At 43.9% G+C, this 22,745-nt stretch overlaps 1 protein-coding gene across 1 annotated transcript in view; it reads right to left on the bottom strand.

The window, feature by feature from the left end:
- Positions 1 to 22,745, bottom strand: part of VOPP1 (VOPP1 WW domain binding protein) — a 48,817-nt gene that overhangs the window by 8,133 nt on the left and 17,939 nt on the right. Inside the window, exon 2 of the mRNA XM_083706434.1 lies at positions 2,570 to 2,628. Within this exon, the coding sequence (XP_083562560.1) occupies positions 2,570 to 2,628 (59 nt within the window). The remainder of the gene's footprint in view (positions 1 to 2,569; positions 2,629 to 22,745) is intronic.

Here is a 22,745-nt window from a genome sequence, read left to right as displayed (position 1 = left end):
CTCTACCTCTCTTTTAAATCAGAACCAGTGAGGGCAGTGAAGGTCCTGTGTGAGTGTCTGGAGGCGGTTGGAGGATGGATGGCGGCTAACAGATTGAGGTTGAATCCTGACAAGACAGAAGTACTGATTCTGGGGGACAGGAGGCGGGCAGGTGTGGAGGATTCCCTGGTCCTGAATGGGGTAACTGTGTCCCTGAAGGACCAGGTGCGCAGCCTGGGAGTCATTTTGGACTCACAGCTGTCCATGGAGGCACAGGTCAAATCTGTGTCCAGGGCAGCTGTTTACCAGCTCCATCTGGTACGTAGGCTGAGACCCTATCTGCCTGCGGACTGTCTTGCCAGAGTGGTGCATGCTCTGGTTATCTCCCGCTTGGATTACTGCCATGCACTCTACGTGGGGCTACCTTTGAAGGTGACTCGGAAACTACAACTAATCCAGAATGCGGCAGCTAGACTGGTGACTGGGAGCGGCCGCCGAGACCATATAACACCGGTCTTGAAAGACCTACATTGGCTCCCAGTATGTTTCCGAGCACAATTCAAAGTGTTGGTGCTGACCTTTAAAGCCCTAAACGGCCTCGTTCCAGTATACCTGAAGGAGCGTCTCCACCCCCATCATTCTGCCCGGACGCTGAGGTCCAACGCCGAGGGCCTTCTGGCGGTTCCCTCATTGCGAGAAGCAAAGCTACAGGGAACCAGGCAGAGGGCCTTCTCGGTAGTGGCGTCACCCTGTGGAACGCCCTTCCAGCAGATGTCAAAGAGATAAACAACTACCTGACATTCAGAAGACATCTTAAGGCAGCCCTGTTCAGGGAAGTTTTTAACGTGTGATATTTTACTGTATGTTTGGTTTTTATGGAAGCCGCCCAGAGTGGCAGGGGAGGCCCAGCCAGATGGGCGGGGTATAAATAATAAATTATTATTATTATTATTATTATTATTATTATTATTATTATTATGGAATCTGTTCAAGCAACACAAAGAAACCTGCAGATACCGTATTTTTCACCCTATAGGACGCACTTTTTCCCCCTCCAAAAATGAAGGGGAAATGTGTGTGCATCCTATGGGGCGAATGCAGGCTTTCGCTGAAGCCTGGAGAGCGAGAGGGGTTGGTGAGCACCGACCCCTCTCGCTCTCCAGGCTTCAGGAAACTCTGCGCAAGCCGCGGGAGCCCTCTCCCGGCTTACGCAGAGCCGCCTCTTATCCTGAAGCCCTGGCGCGCTGGGCAGCCGCGCCGTTGCTTCGGGTAGCTCCGCACAAGCTGCGGGAGGGCTCCCACGGCTTGCGCAGAGCAGCCTGTTCTGGGGGCTGGGGGGGGATAATTTCCCCCCCTTTATTTTCCCCCAAAAAAACTAGGTGCGCCTTATGGGCCGGGCGCAAAATACGGTACTATTCGAGTATGAACATAAATCAAATAATACAAAGCCAAGAAAAGATGCATTAGGACTACAGAGGCTTGGGATGTCTCCCTATCCCACATGTACTTACAGGGAAAAAAACATGTTAAGAACACCTCGTTTCTCTTTGTATACAGTAACAAGCTTTGAACAATGACCAAGCATACAATGTGTTTAATGAGCTGGAGAATATCAGATCTCAATATGTCACTGGTTAGACATAACAGAAGCACAAAAGCGAGAGGAAAATCTTCATTATGACAGCTCATTCACCAGATCTCCTCTTGAAAGTGTTCCCAAGGTCCTGGAGGCCCTAACAGCATTTGGCAGCCTGGCTGGTTTGTACATCAATAAAGAAAATACCAAAATGATAATTAAAAATCTGGGGAAATAGGCAAAATAAAGTTTGGAAAAGATTTCTGGATTTAAAGCAGAAAAGAAAGTCAAATATTTGGGACTTTGACTGGTGCCTAGAAATTTGAACTTATTTCACGATAATTACAGTAAAATAATACTGAATTATGGAACTGGATGAAGCTTTTGCTGCCTGGAAGAAAATTGGCATTCAAAATGAATATTTTACCAAAGATGATATTTTTGTTTCAAGCATTACCAGTGATAAATTTGCTTTGGACAGGTAACTACCATACAGTTATCAAAAATATCAAAAGTAGGGGGTCCGTGGTTTGGCTTTTGAAAAATAGGGGGTCCTCAGTAATTAGCTAATTGGGAATGACTGCTCTAGAATAAGTGCTGATATAAAGAGCTTAACAGGGGTCAGCAAACCTTTTCAGTAGGGAGCCAGTCCACTGTCCCTCAGACCTTGTGAGGGGTCAGACTATATTTTGAGGGGGGGGGAAATGAACAACTTCCTATGCCCCACAAGAGATGCATTTTAAATAAAAGCACACATTCTATTCATGTAAAAACACCAGGCAGGCCCCACAATTAACCCAGAGATGCATTTTAAATAAAAGGACACATTCTACTCATGTAAAAACATGCTGATTCCCGAACCATCCGTGGGCCGGATTTAGAAGGCGATTGGGCCGGATCCAGCCCCCAGGCCTTAGTTTGCCTTCTCATGGCTTAAATCTATCTCCCAACATTGTAAACACAGAGACACACACATCCACAGATGAACACAGAGAGAAAAGGAGGATCACTTACATATAATATGTAGGATACACCCCTTCAAAGTACCAGCACTGCTTTTTGGCCTCTGAATACTGAAAAGAAAGGGAAAAGAGGACATTGTTCATCATTTAAAGCAGAACCTGCGAGTTATACACAGCATTTAACAACTGTATCTACAAGACGTTTTAACAGAAAATATGCCTTCAGTTCACAAATGAATATATTTAGGATAACTAGAAGCAAAGTGAGAGCTAAGGCAAATGTCACGATGGGGTTTGCAGGGGCTGGGTGCTTCATCCCTCCTAGACATGCTGACTAAACCTTGCAAATCCTCACCCCCCCCCCAAGGTTCTTCCAGTTGCAGAGGCTGGTTCTCCGGAAGGGGGAGTCCAAAATGACTTGGGAATCTCTGCAAGGAAGAATATGTCGGCTGGGAAAGGCCCATTGACTCTCTGCTGCAAGTGCTTTCCTGCTCCTGTTGTTAGAAGCAGTCTTAGGAGGAGCTGTATCCTGGAAGGATATTGACAAGTGTAATCAATAAATAAGAAGAAAACATGGTTCTAACTGTGGCAGAGGAGAGGGAATTACAGCAGAGGCAGCTTGATTGCCTATTTGACAATCTGCTCCTGTAAAAATAGCCTGTTCTATTAGACCTATTTAAATAACAGAGATTAAAAGCACTGCTCTATGTTATTACATAGCAGATAGTGAATACATTTTTGACCTAAAGCAGGGGTCTGCAACCTTTAAGACAAAAAGAGCCACTTGGACCCGTTTCCGAAGAAAAAACAACAACTGGGAGCCGCAAAACCATTGCGACATTTAAAACAAATATAACACTGCATACATTGTTTCTTAGCCCAATGTTATCCTCGTCATTATAAAAATAACTTTTTTGACACTTTTTAATTATTTTTTGTTTGACCCCTCAGAATTACTCCTCCTCATAGAAATAAACGTTATATTAACAAATTACCTTTTTTTGAGTGTGTGTTCTTCACTCCCCTTCAAAACAGTAGCTGCAAATTGCAAAGCAATAGCAGCAAATCAGCCAGCAACAAAGACATGCTATATACCGTATTTTTCGCTCCATAGGACGCACGTTTCCCCTCCAAAAATGAAGGGGAAATCTGTGTGCGTCCTATGGTGCGAATGCAGGCTTTCGCTGAAGCCTGGAGAGCGAGAGGCATCGGTGCACACCGACCCCTCTCGCTCTCCAGGCTTCAGGAAGCTATCCGCAAGCCTTGCAAGCCCGGCGGGAGTTCCCACAGGCTCACAAGGCTTGCGGGCAGCAGCCTGCAGCCCCAGCGAGTGTCCGCAAGCCTTGCGCGCCTGGCGGGAGCTCCCGCCAGGCGCACGAGGCTTGGGGCGGCAGCCTGTTGCCCAAAGCACAGGGAGCCCTCCGGAGGGCTCCCCGTGCTTCAGGCGAGTGTCTGCAAGCCTTGCGCGCCCGGCAGGAGCTCCCGTCGGGCGCGCGAGGCTTGGGGCGGCAGCCTGCCGCCCGAAGCACAGGGAGCCCTCCGGAGGGCTCCCAGTGCTTCGGGCGAGTGTCTGCAAGCCTTGCACGCCCGGCAGGAGCTCCCGTCGGGCGTGCGAGGCTTGGGGCGGCAGCCTGTTGCCCGAAGCACAGGGAGCCCTCCGGAGGGCTCCCCGTGCTTCGGGCGAGTGTCTGCAAGCCTTGCGCGCCCGGCAGGAGCTCCCGTCGGGCGCGCGAGGCTTGGGGCGGCAGCCTGTTGCCCGAAGCACAGGGAGCCCTCCGGAGGGCTCCCCGTGCTTCGGGCGAGTGTCTGCATGCCTTGCGCGCCCGGCAGGAGCTCCCGTCGGGCGCGCGAGGCTTGGGGCGGCAGCCTGTTGCCCGAAGCACAGGGAGCCCTCCGGAGGGCTCCCCGTGCTTCGGGCGAGTGTCTGCAAGCCTTGCGCACCCTGCAGGAGCTCCCGCCGGGAGCTGCTGCTGCTGGGAGCCCCCACAACCCCCGAAAGAGGACTCGCTCTAGAGATCCTGGCGGCTCCCAACCCGGGGTCGCTTCACCGCGTGGGGCAACAATGAGTGAAAGGAGGCGCACTAAAAACAATGGCTCACGGGGAAGGCGGGCGCGTGCCGCTCGGCCCTTGGGGAGCCTTCCTGCTGCCGCTGCCCTGCGCCCAACTCGCGAGGAGAGTGGCGCTGCCTTCTGCTCTCCGCCGCCGCCTCACAGATGACAGCGACTGCACGGGAACAAAGGAAAATGCGCCTCCTCCCCTCGCCTCCACCCCGGAGCCGCGGCAAAGGCGTTAAAGAGCCGCATGCGGCTCCGGAGCCGCAGGTTGCCGACCCCTGACCTAAAGCAATGGGGCTATGATTGAGCATAATACCTTTCTCACTCTTCCAGAAAGAAAAGGTATTCATATTTACCAAGCTAAGTTAAAAAAAATTGCATTGTGAATAGGTAATATCTAAGGCAATCAGCAGACATGCAAAAATGAATAAAAGTGGGAAGAAACACAGTTTGCTGCAGCTTCAGTTTAAGGGAAACATGTCTGCTGTAAACAAAGACAACTCACAATTCACTTTTAAGTGGCTAGAGGGCCTATAAGGGACCGTTGCACCCCCATTGTTGTTTCTCACAGAATGGACCACCATGCTGTGCCTTCACACACAACTGATGCAACAGCTGACTTGCACACACAAAAATTTGTCAATGGCTGCTTCCCACCCAATTAAGTCTATTTCTTCTGGGTCAGCACAGGGACTTTGAAATGATAAGATAGCGAAGCAATCAGGACCCTGGACAGCAGCACAGAGCACAAAGAAATATTGCCAGCCTTGGCTGATTGCTTGTTTTGAAAGGTCTGAGAGATGGGAGTTGTAGTCCAACAACATCTGGAAATATACAGGATTCCCACCCCCAACCTACAAGAAATCAGTATTCTCTCAGTCTCACTGTCCATCTCCAACAGGGGATAAGAATTCTGACATCTCACAGCATGTTGTTAGGATTACTAATCTAACATATGTTAAGCACCAAAAGCACATATAAATGCTGTGTATTATTATTTACATATTAAAATAGACAATCCTGGTGATGTTCAAATTGCTTAACTTTGCAACCACTAGTGGCTACCACTAGATCTGATACTCATTGACTATGTGACTTGTTAGGGATTAGGCTAATTCACTTATGCATAAATAAAGCTTCATGATCAATTTATGAAGATTCATTTCACCTGTTCATGCTTGTGGTGAACTAACCATGTGAACCAGCTGTCCAGATATTTGGCCCCATGAATTCCCTCACTTGGTTCATTGCAACAATGCTGCTGAGGTGTGCTTATGGCAGTCAACTCATGCAATCTATCTACCATGTGAATATTAAATACAGACAGAAGAAGAGTAATAATATTAAATGAGACAAGCCCAAATTCTGATCACATCAAATAGCTCTAATAAAATGTGAACTTGGTATTGTAAAGAGTACTAGACATTCCATTTTGGTGACTGCAACCTGGTTGAGGGAGTCATCTGGCATGTAGCTTATATATCTGAGCTTCTAACACTAGTATAGACAATGGTGCAGCAAATTCCTTCACTTTATTTACTAAAATAAAGCTAAAAATATATATTTAAGAACTACCAATAATATACTTTAACTGAATAGTTCAGGTACACCAGATAGCTACAAAAGATCACAGAGAGCAGGGACTACATATTCATACCACTGTTGTGTGATACATTCCATACCTATAGCAGAACCATCAAAGCTTCCAAGTTTTGAATCTGGCACAAAAGAACCACTACTGAAAAATATGAGAATTTAGGGATGAGTTTATATGGAGTGAGGGACGCGGGTGGCGCTGTGGGTAAAACCTCAGCACCTAGTGCTTGTCGATCGTATGGTTGGCGGTTCGAATCCCCGCGGCGGGGTGAGCTCTCGTCGTTCGGTCCCAGCTCCTGCCCACCTAGCAGTTTGAAAGCACTCTTAAGTGCAAGTAGATAAATAGGTACCGCTTTATAGCGGGAAGGTAAACAGCGTTTCTGTGTGCTGCGCTGGTGCCGGTTCGCCGGAGCAGCTTCGTCATGACCCGGAAGTGTCTCCGGACAGCACTGGCCCCCGGCCTCTTAAGCGAGATGGGCACGCAACCCCAGAGTCGGACATGACTGGCCCGTACAGGCAGGGGTACCTTTACCTTATATGGAGTCAGGACTGACATATTATTTCCCCTGCTCCTTTCCCAAGGCTACCACAGACATTCAAAAAGCTCAACTAGTTTTATTTAAACCAATTAAGGTTTGCAAACACAATTAATAGATTATCAACTAAAACTGGCATGTAACTTTGAGGAAAACCACAGCTCACTGGGTTCTGGCATCTGGCAATTAAGTTACCAACACACACCAAGGCCCAACCTACAGCACAGACCAATTTTCAGATATTCAGCAGATGTAGAACAAATTAATCTGATTACTATGGATCATTTCTGAAGTAGACTTGGGGGGTTCCTTTTCGAAAGAAAAACAATATAGACGGGTCCCAGTCCCAGTCCCCGCATATAGGTAAAGGTAAAGGTACCCCTGCCCGTACGGGCCAGTCTTGACAGACTCTGGGGTTGTGCGCCCATCTCACTTAAGAGGCCAGGGGCCAGCGCTGTCCGGAGACACTTCCGGGTCACGTGGCCAGCGTGACATCGCTGCTCTGGCGAGCCAGAGCCGCACACGGAAACGCCGTTTACCTTCCCGCTGGTAAGCGGTCCCTATTTATCTACTTGCACCCAGAGGTGCTTTCGAACTGCTAGGTTGGCAGGCGCTGGGACCGAGCAGCGGGAGCGCACCCCGTCGCAGGGATTCGAACCGCCGACCTTTCGATCGGCAAGTCCTAGGCGCTGAGGCTTTAACCCACAGCACCACCTGCGTCCCTGTCCCCGCGTATAAGTGTGCCCAACTCCATTCCACCCTCTACCAGATCCAAAAGGACCCACACATCAGTGACCAGAGATCAACTGGACATGCCTAATATGGTCACTGCCTGTACTTGTAAAGTAACTAAATTTACAATGTCAGAATTCAGTTCATGTAAACATGCACACAATTTAGCTTATATGCTTGCCTAAATATCACAGATATTTTTTCCCTACAATACCACAAGAACAAGCATGGACTGTCCTTCAGCAAGGATTGCCCTTTATAGTACACAAAGGAGAAAGCAAAAGAAAAAAGAAAACTGCCCTCAAATTCACTGATATCTCTTGATATTCTCTCTGATTCTCTGACCTTTTGCAGTAGAACAACGGAGCTGAAAGCATCAGCTGAAAAGCCACAAGACACTGAGTGCTAGCTGTGGGGTCACAATCCCCAAAAGGTTAAGTGGGGGGGCAGTGGAAATATTTCTTTGATGTTTCTTAAGGAATCAGAAAAGCCTGAGTGGAGGACTTCAAAGACTTTGTCCCATTCATGTTCTATTTGTGTTTCCTCTCCCCCCCCTTCCATGAGAGAAAGGGGGAAAGCCCTGATGTGATTGTGTGTTCTATAGTCTCTTGCTCTTAGCGCTTATCCCCAGCATTAACCATACTTGCTCAATACTTCTTTCAGGGCCAAAGAGAAAATGTTTATCTCAGGAGGTTTTTCTAGAGTATTTATTCCGGAACGCCAGTTATGAAATCACAAGCCCCTTTGCAGCTTCAAAGTTCTGACAGGGAATGCTCTTGCCCTTGCAAGAAAAAAATAAAAATCACAGAAAGCTTGACAAATAAGAGGTAGAAGGGCAAATGATATCGTTACAAGTCTGTGGGGAGCCTGGAGCCTGCTTCTAATTCCTGGACACTCTTTCTAATTCCTGGGTGCCCAGACAAGCACAATATGGGCCAACTATTTGAATCCAAGGCTGCAGCAATGTGAGCCCCTCTACTGTACGCTCAAGTTGTATATATGTGTGAATAAAACATATATCATAAAGACACCACAGTCTCTGCTGTGCCTTATTTCCAAAAGCAAACGCGAACCCTGGGCAAGTACCTGGAACCCTTGGAATTCCACACAGCTTGGAGACTGGGGTGCTGTGCAACCATATATTGAAGTCGAAACAAAATAAAATTTAATTTTTTTAAAAAAAAATTCATTGCAGTAGCACTTTAGAGACTAACTAAGTTAGTTATTGGTATGAGCTTGTGTGCTCATACCAATAACTAACTTAGTTGGTCTCTAAGGTGTTACTGCGGGACGCGGGTGGCGCTGTGGGTAAAACCTCAGCGCCTAGGTCTTGCCGATCGCATGGTCGGCGGTTCGAATCCCCGCAGCGGGGTGAGCTCCCGTCGTTCGGTCCCAGCTCCTGCCCACCTAGCAGTTCGAAAGCACGCCAAAGTGCAAGTAGATAAATAGGTACCGCTTTATAGCGGGAAGGTAAACGGCGTTCCGTGTGCTGCTCTGGTGCCGGTTCGCCAGAGCAGCTTCGTCACGCTGGCCACGTCACCCGGAAGTGTCTGCAGACAGCGCTGGCTCCCGGCCTCTAGAGTGAAATGAGCGCACAACCCTAGAGTCTGTCAAGACTGGCCCGTACTGGCAGGGGTACCTTTACCTTTACCTTTAAGGTGTTACTGGAATGATTTTTTTTTCCGACTACAGCAGACCAACATGGCTACCTACCTGTAACTATATATTTAAGGCAAGGTCATGTGCCTTATGCTGTACTACTACTACTACTAGGAATTATAATAATAAATAATTTTTTTCCAATAAGACAATCCAAACTGATGGCAATCCTGTACCTATAAAAATCATGCAATTATGCGCTTCTTGCATATAATGTATTTTGTTTTTGCTTAGTCATAGAGAAGCACAAGCATATATACAGGGCAATAAAACTGCATCCTTCAGCACTGATCACTTGTGATTTCTAAGCTCTCCAGTTCACTCCTGTCTGAATAATCTCCCAAAACACTCAACACGGTCTTCCTATCTAAGCTACAATGCTTAGAAAAAGTGAGTATTTGCTCAAAGAACATGTTTTTGGGAAACATTTCTAATTGAAATGCCGTATTTTTCGCTCTGTAAGACGCACCAGACCATAAGACGCACCTCGTTTTTGGAGAAGGGAAACAAGAAAAAAAATATTCTGAATCCCAGAAGCCAGAACAGCAAGAAAGATTGCTGCGCAGCGAAAGCAGCGATCCCTCTTGCTGTTCTGGCTCCTGGGATAGCTGCGCAGCCTGCATTCGCTCCATAAGACGCACACACATTTCCCCTTACTTTTTAGGAGGGGAAAAGTGAGTCTTATAGAGCAAAAAATACGGTAGCTATTTTTTACTTAAACTGGAAGCTGGAAGAAGAGGATTCCAAACCAATTTTCTTGCACTATAGCCCATGCTCTCCAGCTCTGCTTTAGTAATCCAGATTATCAGGCAAGGAAGCTGTACAGAAGAATTGTTCTAGGGCTAGCTAGCATGGGCTCTCACCCAGGGGGACAAAATACAAACCACATAATTGTTTATGGTAGGATTCCTTGCATCAATTCAAAAGAAGGGATTTAAAGTTTAAAATATCTTGGGCACCCTAGTTGGGGCCTTTCCAGGGCACAAACTCAGTTGCTTGTGGTTCTGCCAACTACTTAGAGCTTCAGAGATTAAAACCAGAGTTTTGAATGATGCTGCCTTGAATGCTGCAGAGAGCCAACACAGATGCTGGAGCACTGATGCTCTGTGTTCCCCTGATCAAGAAGCAGGAAGTTTCGTTCTGCAAGAGTGCATATTGCAACAGTCAAGTCCTGAAGGCAAAACACAAACAATACATCTTCCTAGTTCTCAGCCTATCCCTTTCAATGTTCTTGCCATTAGGCTAAATGCTCTCGTTCCTCCACTTGCAGTTGTTTAATGTGCTTATTATTCCACCCACAACGCTAAGACCAAGGAACATTTGTTCTAACACAGCAGCATCCACAGCATGGAGCACTGCGCTGCCCATGAGACCTTTAAGCTAGTTCCAAGGCTCTCAATAGGTTACTGTAAATGCAGGGCAATGAGTAAAGAAAGGAAACAGAGAGACAGGGATTAGACCACATTCAGCATCTTGTGAACAAAGCATGCTTCTTATCAGCACAGCTGATGAGTCTGTCATGCATTTTCCATTAAAGACTTGAATACAGTCTGCATCCCATGTTCATATGACAGTGAAAGAGGCTTGTGTGTGACCAGCCTTTATCATTCCACATTGCCAAATCCACCCACCCTCTTTTTTAAAGCAATGTAGTAATCCACATTTTTAAACTAGTTAACGCAGCCAGATTCTGGAATTAGGTCTCAATCTTCACTCCTGAAAACACACTACAGAAAGTTCAGAATGTAATGGGAGCCACAATTCGAACAGAGTTTGGAGCTAAAACCTGCTTTGAGTACAATAGCTTGGCATCCATACACACTTTGAACAGAGGACAATACTTCCAGGCTTCCTGGAATTAGTCTAGAAATTGTAGTGCCATTCATGGGTTCTACTCTTAAGGTAATCTATTCCCAAGACATTTAGGAATTTTAAGGTTAAGACCAAAATTTGGACTAAGAAACAAATGAGGAGACAGTGTAGTTTTAAAATTGATGAGGTGCATTCTATACGTCCTGGCCCAGTTAGTAATCTAGCTGCTATATTTTGTACTAACTTTAGTTTACAAACTACTTTCAAGGGCACTGTAGCCCAGTGGCATCTTACTTGTTAATTTAAATGATGGATGTACTGCCTTTCAGCAGAGCTCCCAGTTTGCAAAGATCGGGTAGAGCACACACTTTGCATGCAAAAAGTTCCTGGCCTCAATCCCTGGAATTCACAGGTAGTACTAAGAAGTGCTAGAGAGTATTGTAATCAGTGAATACAATACTCAACTAGCTGGACTATATTTTGGGACCCAGCATAAAGCACTGTTCTGTTTACATACAATACAAACTAAAATTACTAAGAAATGCATACACGTTATGAACATTACACCAAACCATATTTCCACATCTAGAGATCTCATGCTTGTTGGGAACCAATCTTGTTGCCTAGGACTAGACTAAAACCAAAGAGAACATCTATATTACAGACATAAACATGTTTTAATATTCATTCCATAATTGAGCTATATTAACTATATTTTGGGATAGAGGATGGGGTAGATCTCTAACCAAACATTTTATCACTGTCTTAACCCATTTTCTATAGGATTTGAGCAAAAAGGCCCACCCAAATATTCGCCACCCTACTTGCAGATGGTGAAATTAGGAAGGAAATTTGGCAACAATATCTCATGAAGTGGCCAAACCTGTGCAAAAAAAAAATCACAAGCAACAAAGTTATGTTTTGGCCTATCATCTTGATTCAAAATGGTGCCAAGTGTTCAATAAGCAATGAAAATTGTTGCCCACCTTGGGAATCCATATGTCAAGTTTCATGACAATATCTTAACAGGCAAGATTCAAAATTGTGACTGATGTCCAAACATCAATGAAGAACGCCCCCCCCCCCCGAAACTTTATGCCAAGTTTGGTGCCAATACCTTGAGAGGCATCCAAACGTATAGAGAACAAAAAAGAAAAAAAGGAGAGAAAGAAAAATCACGTTCCAAAATATATAGAAGCATGAATTGTGGGGGAACTTAGGAGGAATTGTAACAGTTTTTCTGAAAGGCTCTGTAATGCATAAAAACATTACAAAATGAAAAAATAGTGAGATTTCCATTCAACTAAAATTAGGAGTGGGGGTTGGGTGGGGAAATATGCACGTCTGACCCTCATTTCAATGGGAAAGGCTTCCCTACAAGTGCAACAGAATGACCCCTATGCACTTGGGTGTGTCTCAAAACAGAATCTGTGCCCACCTCATGTTGTAAAATACAGCTTCTATTATATCAATTTCATTGCTGCTAATGGAAAAATGCGTATTTGACAACATAATTACAGCTATCACTCTAATTACTATGTACTGCATTTACAAAGATTCACAGGCAAGGGGATAAGACCCACCATCTATTTTATTTTATTTGCATTGCATTAAGAACCAGTTTTAATAAATTTTAGTGCTAGGGAAAGCCTGTGGACTCGATGCAGATGTAAAACTAGGTATAGACAAGAAATCAGGAGCACCCTACATGTTCATGCTCTATTAATTCCCATTACGTGAATGCACCTGTGACTTTTGGTTCCGACAATGGTCTTGGTTACCTTGGCTAGAAGCAGGTTTAGCTAGCATAATTTTCTCCAGGTGCAACACTGCTTAGTTATCCCTTCATTAACACAGAAACATCTTTATGATTGGTTTATCTTATCTTAATAAGCTTTATGTGCTTAAATAGAACCATTTTCTATAGATAGAACATATCAAAGGTCAGGAGGAGTGAAATGGTCCAACTTAAATACCTGATGAATCTGCAGTGCTGAGTCATTTAACACATTTGTTATTATGCATTTATATAAACTTGCCTTTCTCTCAAACTGGTGATTCAATCCAGCCTTAGATCTAGATTTTGATATTGCTTAAGTTTTTATCGGTGGTTGCAAGAACAAATGAGCCCTGTATTCTAAACAAAATGCTTGATTAACCTGGAGGTAGGCTGTATGAACTGTGTATTGATTTGTAATATTTTGTTGGGTCTCTGGACCGTAATAAAGATTGTTGTTGTTGTTAAAAAAAAAAAAAAAACTGTGTTGATATTGCTTAATGGTTTCAATATTTATTGCATTTAACCTTTTAGACAGAATGCATCAATGAATGATTCCTGTGTGCCTGCATTTGTAACTGTGTATTTCTGTGTAAACATTGCATACCAGCCTTCTTGCCTTATCTGACCCTGGAGGGGCAAATGATGCTTTGCTAAAAGTTATTTGTTGGATTAGCATCTAGGTGACAACCAGCATTTCTCCTTGAAGCTATCTGAGGCCTAGAAAGAGGAGATGGGAGACCCTTTTCCATTCTCAATGAAGCTCTGGTTGCCAAGGCAACTAGGTTAAAGTGTGATAGTTGAGACTAAATGGCTTGGGGCACCCCAATGTAAATGTGGGAAGTTGATAGCAGTATGGAGCCATGAATGTATACATCCCATGAAATGTAACCTTTATTGATGTATGCAGAAGGATGTTTATATATATATATATAAAGGTTAAAAAAAGTAAAGGACCCCTGGGCGGTTAGCTCCAGTCGAATTCTGAAAGCATACCAATGTGAGCAGATCAATAGGAACCGCAGCAGTGGGAAGGTAAACAGCATTTCCATGCACTCTGGCTTCCGTCATGGTATCCTGTCGCACCATAAGCGGCTTAGTCATGCTGGCCACATGACCCAGAAAGCTGTCTGCAGACTAATGCTGGCTCCCTCAACCTGAAAGCGGAGATGAACGCCGAACCCCATAGCTGATTTCGACTAGAATTAACCGTCCAGGGATCCTTTGCCTTTACCTTTTACCTATCTCTTTTGGACAGTCCTTCCTAATTGATGGTTCGTTAATAAACTTGGTCCCTGGACCACTAAGCTTGCTATTTTTCTCCTGGTTCCATGCTTTATTTAACAGTGTTCCCTCACTTGGGCAAGAACAGGTGATGTAGAGGTAAATTCTTCCCACACTGGGATTCAACATTCAAACACATAATTATAAAATACAAAGTAATAAAAACAAACTAGTTAAAAGGAGTAGTTAAAACACACCAAAATGCATTTAAAACTAGCATTAAAGTGGAGTTTGCCCTGGCAGCAGCCCAGTGGTCAGCATTGTTTTCAAAGGCCTGTCTGAATAGGAAAGCAAAATAAAAAATTCCTTCCAGTAGCACCTTAGAGACCAACTACAGTGGTGCCCCGCAAGACGAACGCCTCGCAAGACGGAAAACCCGCTAGACGAAAGGGTTTTCCATTTTGGAGGCGCTTCGCAAAACGAATTTCCCTATGGGGTTGCTTCGCAAGACGAAAAAATCTTGCGAGTCCCCACGGGTTTTTTCCGCTCCCCCCCCTTTTCCTAAGCCGCTAAGCCGCTTAACAGCTGATCCGCTGATAAGCCGCTTAACAGCTGATCGCTAGAAGCCGCTAGACCGCTGTAGCGCTAATCCGCTAAGCTGTCAATGGGCTTGCTTCGCAAGACGAAAAAACCGCTAGACGAAGAGAATCGCGGAACGGATTCTTTTCGTCTTGCAAGGCACCACTGTAAGTTTGTTATTGGTATGAGCTTTCGTGTGAATGCACACTTCCTTCAGATCTGGAAGGAATTTTTTTATTTTGTTTTGACTACAGCAGACTAACACGGCTACCTACCTGTAACTTGAATAGCAAAGCCTTAGCCTGCCGGTAGAGGGACAGCAAAGAGAGAGCCAGTCTAACCTCTCATGGGAGGAAATTCCACATGTTACCACCAACCATGCCTCCCATTTTGATGGACCGCATCCAAGAAGGTGCTCATCCAAAGATTTTAACACCCAGGATATGCGAGCCCAAGCCATATAGGGTGTTATAGGACATAATCAGGGTTGAGTGATATCTGTTTTCAACAACATGATATATCACCAGCTAAACATCGTGATTTAGTGATATGTCATGATGTATGAAACATGGAACTATGTGTGTGGGGGGGGGTAGAGATCAAAGGAGCTGTCTTTGACGTTCATGCTGGTGGGAGGGGGAGATTGGGCGAAGGAGCAGTCAAGAAGCTTAATAGGTATGTGCTATCTGCACTGTGGATTCCTCCTCTCAAAGGAAGGCGAGCCCTTGCGTTCAGAGAGCGAACTCCTTCTGCTCCTTCCTGGACAGAGAGATGGAGATGGAAGAAGCAGCCAGCTACGATTCCTGCACTGGGTAGAGATACCACAGTTATTGGGAGGCACCAAGGCTGGATGTGGAACTGTTCTGCCATCAGAGGGGAAAGGGAGCCAAAAGGGAAGGCAGCCAGCCAGCCACCAGAGGCTCACAATTACACTGCCCCCTGGATTTTTTAAAGGCTGTGCTTCGCAATACATTGCCAGCTCAATTATTTTGAAACAGTTCTCATGATGTGGTCTACAAACTGGTGTTGAATGATGTATTGATGCATTGCCAAGCCCTACCAGTCAGTGGTGTGACTGCAGCATTTTGGAACCTCTGAAACTTCTGAACATTTTTCAAAGACCGCCCCATGTGGAGCTTGTATCAGTAGTCCAATCAGGATGTAACAAAGGCATGCATCTCTGTGGCCAGATCCAACACCTCAAGGGTGCTGTTGGTGCACGAGACATAATGGTACAAACACACTCCTGGCCACCACCAAAACCTGGGAACCCAGGTTCAGGGCAGTATCCAGGAGTACACTCAAAACCTATTGTGGTACAGATAGAGAAAAGAAAGTTTGGGGGTGGGGGCTAAGAAATTGAGACGTACGGTGCGGGAACATGAGCACAACCACAAATCAGCTTAAGAGAAAACACTGATTAAAACTGGCAAGAGATAAAATTGTAACACAAATGTTTCTATGGGGTTAGTGCAGCAATGTGGTCCAGCAATGAAATAACATGTAAACGTGGCCCTGAGAGAAACTTAGTATTAATAATGATAATGATAATGATAATGATAATGATAATGATGATGATAATAATAATAATAATAATAATAATAATAATAATAATACACTATACAACCCCCTGGACAGTTAAATCCAGTTAAAGGTGACTATGGGATGCAGCGCTCCCCTCAATTCAGGCCAAGGGAGCTGACGTTTGTCCACAGACAGCTTTCCGGGTCATGTGGACAGCATGACTAAACTGCTTCTGGCACAACGGAACACCGTAATAGAAGCCAGAGTGCTGCAGCAGTACCTATTTAATTACTTGCACTGGTATGCTTTTGAACTGCTAGGTTGGCAGGAGCTGGGACAGAGCAACAGAAGTTCAACCCATCACGGGGATTTGAACCGCCGACCTTCTGACTGGCAAGTCCAAGAGGCTCAGTGATTTAGACCACAATGCCACCCACGTCCCTAATAATACACTATACACTAGGGCTAAAGCAAAACATGGAAGAGACAGAGGAAATTTGCTTATGAGAGAGGAAGAGGAAAATGAGAAAGTTACAGTGCGCTACCGATCTCCTGTTGGCTAGGAGACTGGGCACGCTACACCTGCAAATGGCCATGTGGCTAACACCCGTCAAGTAAATGCTGGCACTCGGACTAATTAAGAAAACAAGCAGTATCTAATGGGTAGGGTCATTTTTCAGCTATACCAGCTAAACACAGTCTTGCAGATATATAGCTACGCCAAACCAAACTGGCATCTTCCACATCCTGGAATGTTTGGCACTTTAGCAAAGCTCTGAAGTTAAATCTTCCTTATTTGGACACAGTTTATATTGCTCATTAATCTGACCTCCCAACTGTATACATACTGGGTTTGTCACACTGCACTCAAGGAAACATTCTCACCCATTGCAAGCCTCTACAGGGAACAGATTTACAGAAGCACTTTTGTTACATAATCTCTGTTTTACATAATCTGTACCGTGCAAATCTCCTTACACAACATTAACTACAACGAGGGAGGGACGGTTGTTTAAAATAACTGTGCCACTCTACTAAATGTACAGTCTGAGTCTTCAGTAAAGGATGTGGCATTTGATCTGGAAAAATACTGATGGAAAGCCATGATTTGTGTCACCTCAGACTTGTATATTACTTGTCTCAGTTCCACAGTGGCAGAAATGCAGCTTGGCACTATGCTGAAAACTGCGCCAGCTTGAAGAGGGGGGAATTCTGTTTTAACTTCCTGCTTCCGCAGAACACCTATGAGGCATGGAATCCCCTCATTCTCTGTCTTTGAATCCCTCCTCAAAACCCACCTTTTCTGCAAATCCTATGCCATAAGGCCTTAGCTCTCTCCCCTACAGAATCTAGTCTAAATATTTGTAACTGTATTTGCATATATTCTTCCATCTTCCTTTCTCTGTTGTTTCTGTCAGTGTTTACACTGAGAGTTTATTGAGACAGGAGTTGGTTACATCGCTCTATAAACAATGGCAGTTTTGTACTTCAGTCTCCCACAAATGACAGAACTCTCATTAGTGATTTCCCTACTAGTCCCAACATGTAATCCAAAAGGTAAAGAGTGAAAGTTTTATTGGATCTATTATCACATTTTCTGCAAAATGTTGAAACTGAGCTTCACAATGAGAAACAATTAGCAAGAGCCAGATAATAAAACTGCCTTTATCAATGCTACTGTGTTCTGTCACTCATCTGTGATGCTTATTTAGATAGATGACATTTAGATAGATAGCCTTTTCATTTCTGCAGTTCAACAACCAAATAAGCATAGGCATCTCAGGTACAGGAACAGGTTTTTAATGCACCATTATTTTCCTTGCCAGACATGCAAATGAGATACACATCCTTATACAATACAAAGGAGCTCTGGGGCCAAATAGTATCTTCTATGAACTACTAAACGAACTAAGACTAAGGAGGCTTGAGCAACAAACACACAAATGAGACTTGCAACAAAATGCCAGTGTGGAGTGCGCCTTTCCTCTCTTCCAGCCAGCCAGCCATGCCCTCTTCCAGGACACAGGATTCTGCTCCCCTCCCCTCTTGCTTTTCTGCCTGCCTGCCTGCCTCCCAATAGTCCCAACAGTCAGACAGCATCCCATGGCCTATACAGATAACCAAGGGCAAATAAAGTGGAAAAGAAACTGGGGGAAAGGGTCTAGAATTTCAGGTAGAACAAGCTTCACATTTGGGCATGGAGTATAATGAATTCTTTTATTTAGCCAGTCTGCTGAGGAGTATAACAGGGTGCTAAAAGTAATATGCATTAATAAATCTTGACACCACTAAAAGTTGGAACTGCATTCTAGCAATTAGATACTGGACTAGGAACTTGATTAACTAAAAGCAATACACATGCACTTCAGAATTTTCACTGTGGCCAGAATACGCCCTGGAGTCAAGGATCACCTGACCATCTGAGTCCCTTCTTTGTGTGCCTCCTCCATGAGAGGCCTGGAGGGTGGCAGCCATCAGAACGGGCCTTTTCTGCAGTGGCTCCCTGCTTGTGGAATGTTCTCCCCAGGGAGGCTCGCCTGGCACTTTCATTGCATATCTTTAGGCACCAGCCAAAAACATTTCTCTATAACCAGGGCCTTCAGCTGATTAAACAATCTATGGCCTTTTAAATGTGTTCTTGAGGGGTGGGGGGTTGTTGGTTTTTGTTCTTGTTTTTCTTATGTATTTTGTGTTATTATCTTGTGAATCACCCTGAGATCTGCAAATGAAGGGCAGTATACAAATTTAATAAATATTAGTAAGTCATCATCATCAAGAGCCAGTGTGGTGCAGTGGTCAGGAGCTGTGGACTCGTAATCTAGTGAACTGGGTTCGCGTCTCCGCTCCTCCACATGCAGCTGCTGAGTAACCTTGGACTAGTCACACTTCTCTGAAGTCTCTCAGCCTCACTCACCTCACAGAGTGTTTGTTGTGGAGGAGGAAGGGAAAGGAGATTGTTAGCCACTTTGAGACTCTTTCGGGTAGTGATAAAGCGGGATATCAAATCCAAACTCTTCTTCTTCTTCAAAGTAGAAACCAGATGAACCTAGAGCTGGCTCTAAATTTTTGAGGCCCCTCCCAAGGCCTCAAAACTGACAGAGTGGCCCAGACTCCCCTCTGAGATGTACCATATCTGGTGCATATCATGTCCTCTGCCTTCACACATCCCTCAAGCTGTCTGCACATGAAAGACTTCACTAGAGGAGGACACTCACTCATGTTAAACTGAGTGCTTGGAAGTTAGAAGAAGCACCACACAGTCTTGCACTGCCTCCATTTTACTTGGGCAAAGTCCCTTTCTGACTGCTGAGCATTGGCAAAAACATAGCCATATTGACCTCAAGAACTAGCCCAGAAAGATGGCTCTATGACTGGATGGAATTTCATAAGATATTAAAAGAAATGTAATCAATAAAGACAAGGCATTGGAACTGCTACAAAAATAATGACTATGGAAACAGAAGAATGACTGCCCAAATCTAATTGCGCAGGTAGCCTCTGCGTGTCTTCCTTCCCCTCCACACACTTTCTCTCAAGTAAATTGCTTTTGTTTATAATCCTACTTTGCTCTGTGCCTCTACTCTAAAGCTACTCATGCATGCACTTTCCATGTAATCAGGTTTAATCAACATTTCTATAGTGCACTAAGATTTCTGCATGAAATGTATTACAAATGTACATTATTTTTAGCTTAAACGTTTAGTGTACCCATAATAATCTATCAGCTGTAACAGAAGAATACATTGACCCATTAAGTCATTGATGCACTATAATAAAGCTACAGCCACAAAAACAGAATTAAGAAGATTGAATCCAGGGCTACAAGAGCTACAAGAAAGTAAGAGCTACAAGAAAACTAGAATACTTGGCAGACTTACCATCGCCACTAATTTAGAATTGCCTGCCCAAAGTTATTGAGGGAAATCAGTAAAAATGACAATGGGTTGCCAGACTGCAGTATTCCCTTTTTTTTAATTCTCTTTATTAGTTTCCGTTGAACAATCAAACACAAATAAACACAGAACAAAATCATCACAAAAAAGAAAACAAACAACAGAACAAAAAAGAAAAAAGACAAAGACATAATACAACTAATTGACTTCCCTCCACCTCGGTTTTGGATTATGTAACAAAAGATTTTTTTCCTGCAGTTTTGATTTATGACATCTGCACGTTGTAGGGTTATATTGAGCCTACTGTGATTTTTAAATTTCTTAAATCTGCTTCGATATATGTTATGAATTTGTTATGAATTCCTTAATAAACTTTGTTTCTTTCTGGTCTCTATTTTTGTGTGTCATTTTTACCAATTCTATGTATTCGAATAATTTACTTTGCCACTCTTTTACCGTTGGGATATTAGTTGTCTTCCAGTTTTGTGCTATCAGTATTCTAGCAGCTGTTGTTGCATAATGGAATAATATCTGATCCTCTTTCTTAATTTCATCTCCAATCATCCCCAAAAGAAAAGCTTCAGGTTTTTTGACAAAGGTGTATTTAAATATATATTTTAGTTCATTATAAACAAGCTCCCAAAACTTTTTAATTTTTTCACAAGTCCACCACATATGGTAGAAACTTCCTTCCTTATTTTTGCATTTCCAACACACTTTGTCTCCAGTCTTATAAATTTTTTCTAATTTTACAGGTGTGATCTGTACATCATTTTTTTCCATATTTTCTCTTAGTGCAACACAGGCTGTAAATTTCATATCTTTGTTCCAAAGCTTTGTCCAACTGTCATATTCCAGATTATATCCCAAATCTATCGCCTATTTTACCATAACTTCTTTTATCTCCTCATCTTTAGTGTCCCATTCTAACAATTGGTTATACATTTTTGATAAGAGTTTGGAATTTCCTTCCAGTATTTCTATCTGAAATCTAGATTTTTTTTCGTTCATCCCTATCTTTTTATCTTCCGTCCACAGAGCGTTAATTTGATGAAATTGTAGCTAGCTCGTTAATTTATCTCTTAACTCTTCATATGTTTTAATTTTCCATCCTTTTTCTGTTCTAACCAGTAGACCTTCGTCCATCTTTCACCTTCCATATTTATTTATTTTGGTTGTTCAAGCAGTATTCGATGTATGTCTGGGAAATTCCGGAAACATGGCAACCCTCCCACCCCCCAAAAAAATCCATTGGTACTGAAATGTTTTGATCAGTTATTTTGCAGACTCTTTTCCAAATCCACAACTTTATTTTTTCATTTTTCAGTTCATATACACCACATTTGATCCTAAACCACCCTCATCTTATCTTTGATAATTAAAAACTTTTTCCATGCAGTTGATTGGCTGAAAATGTTAGGTGATGAGGAGGGGCCACTAGGGGCGCATCAGAAGATGGCTGACAATAACATCTCTCCGACCCACACGAGGTAAATTGGAGGCTGTGATGGGAGTAAATAGCCTCCCTACCCCCCCCCCCCCGGATTGTGGTGGGGGACTGCCATTGCCTGCTGTGCCCTATACCACCCCCGAATTTGTGGGGATGGGAGCACTAGGCACAATGCCCTCCTGTGGGATTTTGGCGCTCCTGGACGCCGTCTCTGATCCGTGCCACTAGCTGCAAGAACTTCAAAAGAAACAATTTGGATGAAGCGAATGCACATGTTTCAAGGAAGAAGGGGGAGTAAAGACTGCTAACAGAAGAGATCTCTGATAAAACAAAACGAGTCGGAGGAACAAGTATAAATCTTGAGAAGATACGCCGAGACTCGGTATGGCAAAGGGACTGATAGGGGAGGGGGGAAAACTTTCCTTTCTCTCCCTATGTGATTAAACAAGAATCCCCCCCTCACAAGCCAGAAATGTCGTTTTAAGGACTTAAGCTGTGGATTTAAGGCTGTGTGGAGATAAACTTTCGAACCAAAGCATGTTTTAAGAAGAGCGTAGAATGTATAAGGGCTTTGGAATGACGCAGTTAAAAATTCTGTTGCCATATTGGGAAGTTCTGTCGGAGGACTTAAGTCTGAGAGGAGAAATAGAGAAATAGAGCTGTTTTTATATTGTGGGTGAAACTCCTCAGTGGGACTTAAGAACGACAGTTCTGTAATTAATGATGGAAAGAGCGCTGTTATCTATGAAGGCGATGATATATGGAAACCATCTCGATTTGAGGATTGGAAGAATGGAAAAAATCACACAGGATTATTATTGGTGTTTATCGGCTTCAGGAGACTATCAGAAGAGATCATAAAGAAAAAAGAGAAAATGTATGAACAAGATGTGATGTGGAAACAGCAAGATAAGACTGGATAGAATTATGAACTTTGTTTGGACTGATGGACATTAACGCAGTGGCAAGATGATCAGAATCCCCCTTCGGATCTTGAAATATGGGTCCCCTCAACAAAATTAAAAATTCGGCTTTGTAATTTGGAATTTATGTGATTTGATTAGGTGATGCTTGTGTGTTGCAACTTTCTTCCACTTATTAACACTGGGTAGGAGGCTGACCAGGCATGCAAAAGGCCTTTAGGCTGTCTGCCTTCTGTGCATTTAATTTGTGTGAGTCTAATTGGCTGGCCTTCAACCGTATAAAGCTGAAACCACACATGTTAAATGTGCGTAAGTTGCAGTCGTACTGTATTACCCAAGGAGAAGGAGGAAACAAGATGTTGGGCTGCTAATTTCAGTGGCTGCCATGAAGCTCGTCATGCCCTTGCTTCCCAGGGACAACCATACAAGCCTGCAATAATTCCCCATGTTGTCCTTCAACTACAGGAT

This window comes from Podarcis gaigeae, assembly GCF_964106915.1.
Source record: "Podarcis gaigeae genome assembly, chromosome: 12".
Taxonomy (NCBI): domain Eukaryota; kingdom Metazoa; phylum Chordata; class Lepidosauria; order Squamata; family Lacertidae; genus Podarcis; species Podarcis gaigeae.
This window is presented reverse-complemented; position numbering and strand designations above follow the sequence as displayed.